This window comes from Sinocyclocheilus grahami, unplaced genomic scaffold (genome assembly GCF_001515645.1).
Source record: "Sinocyclocheilus grahami isolate Dianchi unplaced genomic scaffold, SAMN03320097.WGS_v1.1 scaffold359.1, whole genome shotgun sequence".
Lineage (NCBI taxonomy): Eukaryota > Metazoa > Chordata > Actinopteri > Cypriniformes > Cyprinidae > Sinocyclocheilus > Sinocyclocheilus grahami.
The window spans coordinates 329523-341979 of NW_015505538.1; the positions used below are offsets into that span (position 1 = coordinate 329523).

At 34.5% G+C, this 12457-nt stretch overlaps 2 protein-coding genes across 4 annotated transcripts in view; one reads left to right on the forward strand and one right to left on the reverse strand.

The window, feature by feature from the left end:
• setd9 (SET domain containing 9) overlaps nt 1–4826 on the reverse strand; it is a 5711-nt gene extending 885 nt beyond the window's left edge. The window contains exons 1-5 of one of the 3 annotated variants that reach the window (XM_016229900.1): nt 4227–4826; nt 3836–4181; nt 3439–3761; nt 1486–1603; nt 1284–1399 (exon numbers count right to left, since the gene is read on the reverse strand). In XM_016229900.1, coding sequence (XP_016085386.1) covers nt 1284–1399; nt 1486–1603; nt 3439–3761; nt 3836–3921 — 643 coding nt within the window. In that variant the 5' untranslated portion in view covers nt 3922–4181; nt 4227–4826. Of the gene's footprint in view, nt 1–1283; nt 1400–1479; nt 1604–3438; nt 3762–3835 lie in introns of all 3 variants that reach the window. The other 2 variants (XM_016229898.1, XM_016229899.1) reach the window with 2 other exon arrangements.
• A 2643-nt stretch (nt 4827–7469) lies between these two features.
• On the forward strand, nt 7470–10919 carry pdxp (pyridoxal (pyridoxine, vitamin B6) phosphatase). Its single transcript, XM_016229897.1, has 2 exons — nt 7470–8238; nt 10421–10919. Exons 1-2 carry the CDS (start codon nt 7644–7646, stop codon nt 10744–10746), a joined length of 921 nt encoding a protein of 306 aa, XP_016085383.1. The 5' UTR covers nt 7470–7643; the 3' UTR covers nt 10747–10919.
• Nucleotides 10920–12457: the final 1538 nt, after the last annotated feature.

Genomic DNA, 12457 nt, shown 5'->3' on the forward strand with positions numbered 1-12457 from the left:
AGTTACTTTTTTTTCCAATTTATTGACTGACAGCTCTCCTGTCCCCATGTTGAGAGAAATCAGATGTTACTGTAGTTCTAAAATAAATATGAATATGCATTAATTCATCTCACTAACAAAAAAAAAAAAACTGATTCAGTATTCCTCAAAATGAATAAAAGTAATGCAACTCAGAATATGACGCAAACCTGCAATAATTAAATGTTAAACAACACAAATATCCTTTATGTATTTAATCCCATTCTATTTGCTTCTGAGCTTCGATGATCCAGTTCAAGCGTACTAATAAGCACAAATTACTCTAGACAAACATTTGTGTCTTTGCTTATTGTTGAAGTGTGTTGATATTTCTTCTGCATTCTACTGTACTTTCCCTTCAGCCTGAGGCTCATTCATTTCACTTTTGGTGTGAAAAGGCTTTTATATTTGCCAAAAATAGAACTTTTTTATTTTAAAAACAAACAAGCAAGCCCTGTCCAGATTTAAAAAGTAAAGTAACGCATTACTTTCCATAAAAAGTAACTAAGTAACGTAATTACCGTATTGGCCCGAATATAAGACGACCCCCTTTTTCCAGATGTACCTTTAAGAAAAAGGCTTTTTAAAAAGCAAATCTTGTTTTTTCTCAGTAAAACACATTTTGTCTTCAATTATTTTCATATTGCATATTTTTCCTATTTAAATTTTTGTTTTGAAAGTATGGTAAAAACTGGTCAAATGTACCAACAATCACATTTAAAAAATATACACTTTTTGATGTACCATTAAAAAAATTCCATCTGAATTAGGACATTTAGGCTATCCATCTAATAGTAGCCTACCAAAATCTTATTAACAGTAGAAGTTAAATCTTACTGTAGTCTTCAAATCTGGGTACTGTCTTACGTTTTAAAATCACAAAGAGAGTTTGGTCGCATCAGGCTAACGTGACCGTCACGACTCATGCAGCTGTAAGCTTTTCTTTCTCTTTAGCTTTTACTCGCGATCTTTACAACACACGTTACATTACGTATTTCACGGCACACTCGTTTTATGGGTATTTGGCGCCACCTATTGTTGTGTGTGTATTATTGACATGTCAAAGTCTAGACCCTGAATATAAGACGACCGCGTTTTGTCAGACGCATTTCCAAGAAAAAAACATTGTCTTATATTCGGGTCAATACGGTAGTTACTTTTTTATGGAGTAACGCAATATTGTAATGCATTACTTTTAAAAGTAACTTTCCCCAACACTGGTCAGAACTGTGGATGGTAACTTGTAGTGGTCCAACTTGACTGACCGTTAGAGCAGTTGTTGACATACTGTCCCACGGCGAGAGGGTTCACAGGGTCAGAGGTCAGCCAGGAGCAGTCACTCAGACAGAAGGGGCCAAATCGGTCCCGTCCGCTACACGATCTGTTCATCAGTCAAGACGTTAGATTTGTGTCTGAATGCTCTGCACTCATAATGCGCTGTGAGTGCTGCCGCTCACTCACCGGTACACTATCTTAGAGATCGCTCTGTCGTTGCCATCGATCAAAACGCCGTCGATGCATCGGAATACAAACGGATTTCTGATCGACTGGAAGAAGATGGGCTCATCCGCCTGATAGATGGTTCCTGTGAAAGAAGAACATCACAACAGCGTTCTTATGATGAATCAGAAGAGTATAAACCAACATTAATATTTATGACAGACAGAAGTCAATTAAAAGAGTAAATTACATTTAGATATTAATAACTGAGGAAGACTACAGGACAGTGCTATTAGCCTCACCTTTAATAGCACGAAACTGCATGAGATGTACATACAATTCATAATAATTATGTGAAACGAGCTAAATAAATGTACTATTTATCACCAATGTATATTTTTAAAACTGTAATATGAAACAAATTTAATAATAATATTATAATATTATTATTATTAATACTACTAATAATAATTATTATTATGTATTTTTATATATTATTTAATAATAATTATTATTATATTATACTATACTATTATAATACATATACATCGTTTATTTCTGGGGTTTTTTCTGACATTTTGGTGTTTATATCTGATATCTTTTAGATAAGTTGCACAGATTAAATACAGCTGGATAAAAGAGAAACTGTCCGTCTTCATTTCAGGTTCCAAAGCAACAAACTGTGATTATTTTAAAGGAGGGTGATTCTTTTCTATACCCACTGTATTATTATTATTATTATTAATAATAATTATTATTTATAATGTAATATATAAAAATAATACTGTTAATATATTATTATTATATATTAAAACTTAACAATAATAAAATATTATTATTGTTATATTATTATTAAATATTGTTGTTTATATTAATAAGTATTATTATCATTGGTAATATTAATTAATTATAAATAAAAATAATTATAAATAGTATAAATAATTAATTCGCATCTACTAAAGAAATTTACTATTTGTCAGCAATAGTGTTTAAAACTGTAATAATATGAATTATATATATATATATAAAAAATATTACTACTACTAAGTAAATAAATTATTACTAGTAGTATCATTAATAATAATTATTTATAATAATATAAAAAATGTTTTATAATATTTATATATGGTTTAATAATATTAGTCATTATCGTCATTATTAAGAATGCATTAAATAATATTTAAATATTCTTATGTATTATTTATTATTGTTAAGTTACAGTGACACACGACGTCATAAAGTATAACTGAATACATTGTTTAATCACAAGCATGAAATTGCATTAGAGATGTACGCAAAAAATTCCTACAAATGATTTTTTTTAGGAATCATGCATTAATCACTACTAAAAACAAATAACTATTTAAAAAAAAAAAACCCCAGTAATAACATTAATCGTATATATAATTAAATATATTTTTTTATTTTATTCATATATTTTTAGGATTACTGAACAACTACTGTCGTGTGATTTGTAATATTTGTATTTGTTATTTATTTTAATTTTAGTTAAATTAAGTCTGAATTTATTATGTCTGTATAGGTCTTTTATTAAGTTTGATTGAATTTTAATACTTCAACAAACTACATGCACATGAAATAATATATATACTGAATTTATAAATGCGTATCAAATCATTATTATATTCTCAAACCTGTTGTTCTTTAATATTTTGAATTGTTTTTAGCTTTATTTTTTTGTTTTTCATCTAAATGTTCAGTTTTGAAATGTTGTTGTATGCATTTGTCATTTTTATTTAATTTCTTAATTTTTTCAATGTGTATAGGTAGCATTTATAAAGTTTTAGCTTTTAGTTTTGGATCTGTTTTTAGCTTCTGTTGTCCTCATTTGTAAGTGGCTAATAAATGACTAAATAATTAATATTACTATTAATAATAGTTATACAAGTAATGTTAGTATTGTTCAAATAAGTGTTTGAAATGATTATTTATTTATATAAGATGACTGAAGTGTTACACCTGGATACATTGCTACAATACTTCCTTCCGGCACGTGTCCCTGCGTAACAAACACGCCGCTTCCCGCCAACTGCAGAGAGCTGCGCTTCCGCTCGAGCCGGAAGCCCAGAGCGTTCAGTGCGAGTGCGCAGGGAGCATCGCGTGCTCCATTCTGAACATTAGTGTACTTGTCGCGTTTCGACTGAGAGAGGAACCGGAGCAGCTCGCTTTGATCCTTCAGATCGTTTTTCAGGAGTTCAGTGAATAAACACACGAGAGATCCGAACACCTTCTCATCCTCGACTAACTTATCTCGCGCCGGATCCTTCACCTGACGAAGAGTTCTGGGGAAACAACAACACTGCACTCAGTCAATCTGAGCATTGCTATGTTTGCCGGAGCACAAACCGAACTATACCTCTCATTTTTCTGCAGATTTAACGCTATCCAGGGGACAAATCTGTGCCTGTAGGATTTCCACGCTTTAAAAAGAGCTTTAAACATAATATTCGTTTACATCAGAGCTGCATGTGCAAGTCAAACAACTTGAACTCTCGCCTTCCTGCACTAGTGATTCGCGAATGAGAATCGTATTGAGGATTCGGTCGAACCGATTCGATTGAATCACTCGACTCTTAGCGAAAACACTTTTCATTTTCAATCAGATGTATTCGGAAATATGGTGGTTAAACGGTGGTATGTAACTACTTGTTTGTTCAGGTGCACAAATAAGACGTTAAATTTGGCGCGGGGCTTCTGTGAACCTGTTCAATGAAGTGAACCGATTCGCTGAACGTGAATCAGAGAACCTGTTCAATGAAGTGAACCGATTCTCTGAAAGTGAATCAGACGCTATTTTACATTACCGCCACCCTGCGTCTGGGAGACTTTCATCATTTGCTTTCATAATTTGGAGGAAATTGTATTACTCTATCTTATTATTATTTGCTTTGTTTTCTGTGCTCTACTATAGAATGCTTAATCAATATGCTTGAGTTTTTGATGAGCTGAGAGATAACAGGACATCTATTTAATGTGTGTATGGTCCTGTGGCTCAGTGGTAGAGCATTGCATTAGCAGCACATAAGGCCGAGGGTTCGATTCCTGAATGCATTGTAAGTCGCTTTGGATATAAGCGTCTGCTAAATGCATTAAATATTATGTGCAAGACACGTGTGAGATGAGAAATGCTATTTTATACATAGCTTCTATGACAATAATTTGCATTAAATACTTAGAAACACATGTAGGGGACATCGTTGGATATCTTAAATGGACACATATCTTGAGTGTGCATTATGATTGGATGAATGTCGCACTCTGCAGCAAACCTGTAAGACTGTTGACCTTTCATGCAACAAATAAAGATTCAAAAGACTTTCTGCCTCTTGCCGTTTTGAAATAGAAAATTGCCGCAACACATAATAAAAATAATTTCGACATGCTTTAGATTTGAACATTGTTCTCTCTGGATCGCTGTTATCTTCTCTGACTGATACAACTAGTCCGAGAGGGCAAACTCCAATTCCTATCCTTTTATAAATTAATAATTAACAAAAATATAATATATAGTAGAATAGTATTATATCCTCCTGGGACCCAGGCAGACTTTTGTCCTCTTTAGAGGACATTATATTTTAGTGAATTTCTAGTGAAATATTTCATATTTTAGCGAAAGCCCTTCATTCAGGGCTTTTTAGAGATCATAAGCATCATCATAGAGATCATCATAAACCTCCTTGGTCTTTAAATATGACTGATATTGACAGAATGACCAAATGTAGCACTCTTAGGGTAATTATCATTTAAATCTGGCTATTTTTCAAATTGTCCTAAATAAACACCTCAGAAAAATGTGATGGGGTTTCAAAGCGCAATATGACTTTTTGTTGCAAAATGGCATAATTTGCATGCATGTCTACTGAAGAGGACACCATGTTAATCACAAGTTAATAGGGAAAGAAATTATAGATCAATATTCATGAAATATGAGATATTCTTATGAAAATGTTGCCAAGGAATTACTCCCATTATTACACTTCTTTTTTCATTATGGTTTGCCCCAAGAACACATTAATATGCAAATTAGATGCTCAGACGCTATTTTACATTACCGCCACCCTGCGTCTGGGAGACTTTCATCATTTGCTTTCATAATTTGGAGGAAATTGTATTACTCTATCTTATTATTATTTGCTTTGTTTTCTGTGCTCTACTATAGAATGCTTAATCAATATGCTTGAGTTTTTGATGAGCTGAGAGATAACAGGACATCTATTTAATGTGTGTATGGTCCTGTGGCTCAGTGGTAGAGCATTGCATTAGCAGCACATAAGGCCGAGGGTTCGATTCCTGAATGCATTGTAAGTCGCTTTGGATATAAGCGTCTGCTAAATGCATTAAATATTATGTGCAAGACACGTGTGAGATGAGAAATGCTATTTTATACATAGCTTCTATGACAATAATTTGCATTAAATACTTAGAAACACATGTAGGGGACATCGTTGGATATCTTAAATGGACACATATCTTGAGTGTGCATTATGATTGGATGAATGTCGCACTCTGCAGCAAACCTGTAAGACTGTTGACCTTTCATGCAACAAATAAAGATTCAAAAGACTTTCTGCCTCTTGCCGTTTTGAAATAGAAAATTGCCGCAACACATAATAAAAATAATTTCGACATGCTTTAGATTTGAACATTGTTCTCTCTGGATCGCTGTTATCTTCTCTGACTGATACAACTAGTCCGAGAGGGCAAACTCCAATTCCTATCCTTTTATAAATTAATAATTAACAAAAATATAATATATAGTAGAATAGTATTATATCCTCCTGGGACCCAGGCAGACTTTTGTCCTCTTTAGAGGACATTATATTTTAGTGAATTTCTAGTGAAATATTTCATATTTTAGCGAAAGCCCTTCATTCAGGGCTTTTTAGAGATCATAAGCATCATCATAGAGATCATCATAAATCTCCTTGGTCTTTAAATATGACTGATATTGACAGAATGACCAAATGTAGCACTCTTAGGGTAATTATCATTTAAATCTGGCTATTTTTCAAATTGTCCCAAATAAACACCTCAGAAAAATGTGATGGGGTTTCAAAGCGCAATATGACTTTTTGTTGCAAAATGGCATAATTTGCATGCATGTCTACTGAAGAGGACACCATGTTAATCACAAGTTAATAGGGAAAGAAATTATAGATCAATATTCATGAAATATGAGATATTCTTATGAAAATGTTGCCAAGGAATTACTCCCATTATTACACTTCTTTTTTCATTATGGTTTGCCCCAAGAACACATTAATATGCAAATTAGATGCAATGTATGGATACATTGTATAGAATGTGAATACCAATTTATGGACATTTTTACACACATATTCCATAAAGTACAAAATTATATCAAATCATTCTGTTATATCTTTCATAACATAGTTGAGAATCATCTTTGTACAAAGTTTGGCTAAAAATAGCCTGAAACCTAAAAACTGACTGGTGAATGATAATTAAAAAAAACATTGTTTTTGCATATACATGCCTTTTTAATGTCTTTTGTTGTTGTTGTTGTTGTTGAGTAACTTAGTCCTGGCATCCTCTACAAAGGACATAAAATAAAATATGAATAAAATATATATTTTTAAAAATGTTTTTCTCAATTTGTTTCTTATGCTCCACCCAATGTAATGACAAAAAAAAAAAAAAAAAAAAAAAAATCACAAAATTTTTCTCAGGAGGATAGTATTATAAATATAAATGTTAAAGAAAGAAATACATTTTTTATACTATTTTTTAAATATACTATTTTTATTATAAATATACCTATTAATATAGATTTGATATTCTCTCTTAAAAAGGTACAATCTGATACCAAACTGTACAATCTATAAAATATGCAAACTTATTGATTAGACCCATCGCACCTGGCCAATTAGAGATGACCTCTGGGCCTCTAAGCCCCGCCCACTTCAGAATCCTTGTTTCATATTAATCAGCTATGTCTGCTCGCTTTCTGATTGGAGGACGCTTAGGAGTAGGCGTGCCCTTTGCAAGATCCTAAAACGTGATTGGCTCGCGTCTGAGATGGACGCGTCGCGTTCGGTTCTCCGTTCATTCCACTAAAACCGTTAACTAACGGCGGTCCTCAGCGCGTTTAAATAAACAGACGCAGTTCGTCGTTTTCCATCATAGGAGCTCAAGCCGGCAGGATGGCAGGCGGCGGCGGCGGTTGCGTGACGCTCCGCGGCGCTCAGATCCGGGACCTGCTGGACGCCAAACACAACGTGCTGTTCGACTGCGACGGCGTCGTCTGGAACGGAGAAACGGCCGTTACCGGAGCTCCGGAGGTGGTCAGTCTGCTCAAGCAGCGCGGCAAACGCGTGTTCTTCGTTACCAACAACTGCACCAGGCCGCGGGAGAACTACGTGCAGAAGTTCAGCCGCCTCGGCTTCGCGGACGTCGCGGAGGAGGAGATCTTCAGCTCGGCGTACTGCTCCGCCGCGTACCTGCGCGATGTGGCGCGGCTGCAGGGGAAGGTGTACGTGATCGGCTGCGGCGGGGTGATGAAGGAGCTGCGGGACGCCGGGGTGCCGGTGGCGGAGGAGGGGGACGCGGAGCCGGGCGCCAGCATCTACACCTGCCCGCTGGACCCGGATGTGAAGGCGGTGCTGGTGGGATACGACGAGAACTTCACCTTCATGAAGCTCGCCAAAGCCTGCTGCTACCTGCAGAGCTCCGAGTGCCTGTTCCTGGCCACTGACCCGGACCCCTGGCACCCGCTGAGAGGAGGCAGGGTCACCCCAGGTAGGGCTGCCGACTCTCTATCAGCTCCTCTGAAGCTTTGTGAGATGCATCTTCTTATTAAACTCACAAGTAAAGAATGTGCACGTGTCCGGGTCACATTTCACCTCAAAACCAAAAGTGAGAAACATAAACGAGGCTGATATGGAGTGGTACAGCTTGCGATTTAAACTGAAGATGTGTTGTGATGCTATGGTTTGCTCCCAGATGAGAGTTTTGGGTGTAATCGTGCAAATGCAGATCAGTTCCTCAAGTTCTGGAAAACCTTACAAATGTGAAAAAAAGCTGTTCTGAAGCATTACATCTGTTTTCTCGTTCATTAAAATCAGCAGCATAAATTTAAAGACATTTTTTAAAATGTGCATTAAAGTACACTATGCATATTTCTTAAAGCAAAATAAAACCTTACAAATATCAGTCAAGATTTGTTTGTTTTTTTGGGAAAGAAAATAAAGCCTATTTTAAGGTTTTTACGACTTTCCACTTTCTGACATTATTTTAATGTCATTTCAACACTTTCTCCACCAACTCATTGAGTTGAGTATAAATAAATAAAAGATTTATAATAAAATATTTTTATGCAACCTTGTAACACTAATGAGTCACATGACACCGGGGAGAGAAAATGGCTAATTGGGCCCAATTTGGACATTTTCACTTAGGGGTGTACTCACTTTTGTGGCCAGCAGTTTAGACATTAATGGCTGTGTGTTGAGTTATTTTGAGGGGACAGCAAATTTACGCTGTTATACAAGCTGTACACTCACTACTTTACATTGTAGCAAAGTGTCATTTCTTCAGTGTTGTCACATGAAAAGTTATAATAAAATATTTACAAAAATGTGAGGGGTGTACTCACTTCTGTGAGATACTGTATGTGTATATGTATAATTTATTTTATTTATTTATTTTTTTTAAATTAAAATCATCAAAGACTTTTTTTAAAATGACAATAATGAGAGTTTTGGGTGTAAATGTGCTTAATACTATTTTAGGACTATTACAATTTTTCTGCGTTCTTAAATCATTTTCATGGCAATTACACGGTCTCCACCAAAACTCATAACTGTAATGCAGTAACTTTTTTTTTTCTCATTAAAATCAGCATCAATTAAATCTTTTTTTTTAATTACACTAATGTAAAATACACGATGCAAACAATTTCTTCAAGCAAAACATTTGGTTCCCACAGTCCTGGAAACGTACATCTGTTCTAGTATCATAACAAACTACTAGAAAAGGTTATAGAAAAAAACTGGGAAATTTAAAGCGTTTAAACCTAAAAATTAATTTTTGATTTTGATGTGAAATGTGACGTGGACTTGTTTTTCAAGAGGTTTCATTCCATCTAAAGTCTATCAAATGTGAAGCGTAGGGCTGCACGATAAATCGAAATGGAATCGAGATGGCGATTCGACAGAAGCTGCGATTGTCATGAGTATCTTTCAGTGAAGCACGGTTCTGTGATCAGCAGTAAATCTCCATCCAAAGGCCAGAGAAACTCCAAATACGCCTCGCAGAAGAAATAAACAGAAGATTCAACTGCTTTCATTGATTCAGCGTGACTAATAAACACACCACTACGGCAATATACGGTTTATCTGAGTTCTTATTATTATAATTTCATTAAAATAAAGTATATTTATAATGCAATGCCTTTATCACTGCTTAAATACTATGAAATATGTTGCGTGCCTTATTCTGTGTAAGAAGCCACATCATCTCACAGAAGGATTTATTTCAAACACTCGACTGACGTTATGAAGCGAGTTTGGAGTAAAAATATGTTATTAAATGTGGTATTTTCACGTGCTTTCAGATGGAGCAGCATTTGCTACACAGAGCCGTAGTTCACCGAGAAGCTATGCAAACAGCTGTCATTATCGCCAACGATTTCGTCAATTTCAGAATCACGCAATAAAATCGTCTGCGAATTTATTTATTTTTTGTGTAACTTGTCGATGAGCTACGACTATGTGTAGTAAATGCTGCTCCATCTGAAAGCACGTGATGATGATTTCCTGCTGATTACAGAATTCGATTAATCTTGCAGCCCTAGTCAAGCGTTTGAAGCTGTAGTTTTGCTGAATTGTTCTTGTGATGCTGTCTGAGTTGAGTGACTCTAGAAGCTCTCTGTCAAACACATTGTCGGGTCATTCAGTGATGCACAGTGAATGTGCCGCAGGGTCCGGCAGCCTCACGGCGGCTCTGGAGACGGCCAGCAGCAGGAAGGCCACGGTCATCGGGAAGCCCAGCCGCTTCATGTTCGACTGCATCTCCAGTCAGTTCGGTCTGGACCCGGCGCGCTCGCTGATGATCGGAGACCGGCTGGAGACGGACGTTCTGTTCGGCAGCAACTGCGGCCTGGCGACGGTGCTCACGCTGACGGGCGTCTCCACGCTGCAGGAGGCGCTCGCGTTCAGAGACAGCCAGGAGCCGCAGCAGAAGCACTGTGCGCCTGATTACGTGGTGGAGTCTGTGGCGGATATCCTGCAGGCGCTGGAGGAGTGACAACTACAGCTTCAATCTCCATGCTGCTTCAACACGGACCGGTAACATCAGCACATCAGTAATCACTGTCTGACACCGGACGCTGCCCTTAAATACTCCGCTCAAGTCTGAATAAATGATCACAGAATTCTACTTATATATATTTCTCTCCTTTTATTTTATTTTTGAAAGGTAATGATATTTAAGGGGGTTAAATTGTTTTCCATTAATTGTTCATTTTAAAGTTTATTTTTGTTATTTTGTGTTTATTTTGTTTTATTATTGAACGTTTTTTTTAAAGAGGATTCAAAAATGTCAATTAATTTATTAGTTTATAATTCCATTTTTATAGAAATATTAAATATAATTACTTGTCAATAATAAAATAACATAAAAGAAAATAATCCTCTAAAATGCCTTCCAATAATACAAATATTTATAACAATAATAAAAATAAAATCCCATAAAATATAAGTATTTTTCAATAGTAAAATAAAACAAAAAATCATTGTTTTGTAATTGTAATAATTGTTTGTGTTATTAAAAATATATTTTAGGAGATTTTTCATTTTGTTTTATCTTGTTATTTTAGTTTTGAAAGGTAATTATATTTAAGAGGATTAGTTTTTTTTCATAATTGTAATTTTATATTTTCATAATATTTTTAAAAGATATAAAATAAAATTAAGAAAATATAAAATGACCAATAAATGAAAAAAGTAAATCCCCTACAATTACCTTTCAATAATAAAATAACACAAAATAAAATATCCCCCCAAAATACCTTTTTAACAATGCAAAAATTATTAAACCATTACAAAACAATTGAAGAAAATATAAAAAAATAATTGAAGTTTAATTGAAAAAATAATGAAAAATGTAAATCCCCTTAAATATAATCACCTTTCAAAAATAAAATAACACAAAATAAAAGAAAAAATCTCCTAAAATACCTTAATAATATGTAATTTTATTTTGTTATTTTTTTTATTTTTGTGTGATTATATTTTAATGGATTAATGAATTGTTATTTATTAATTAAAAGGTAATAAAAAATGTATTTGAAATGTTGTGCTCTTTTATGCTATATTATTATTATTATATTCATTTTAATTAATTTTTTTAATTTTTTTGATGAATAAAGAATGCGATGAATCCAGCAGTTAGTCTTGGTGTCTTCAGCCTGGGTTGGTTAGCTGTCTTAGTTTCGCGTCATCTGTCAGAGGAATCTCAGTTAATGCAGCTCCTCAGATAAGATTCATTTATGCATCACATGCTTTCAACAGACAAAGAGCAGTATATTAAAGAAGATGAACTTGAATATGAATATGACTTCTTTCAAAGGGAGTGAATGGGGACGGATGCTGTCAAACTGCAGAAAGACAAGCAGTCTTTGAAAAGCAGTCGTCCATGAGACGAGCTCTGTATGATGAGACACTCGTCCTGATTCCCTTTCACTGAATGCAAGTATTGTGTGAATATTCTGCTCAGAAGAAATACATTCTTGAGTAAATGATGACAGAAATCTACTTAATATATTGCTTGAATATATATATATATATCCCCCTTTTACTTGATTTTTTATTGAATTGCATTTTATTTTTGCAAGGTATTATTTAAGGGGATTTTATTTTTTATTTCGTATTTTATTTTGTTATTTTATTATTGAAATGTAATAAAAATAAAATATATATTTAAGGGGGGGTTTATTTTTAATTTCTTATATATATAT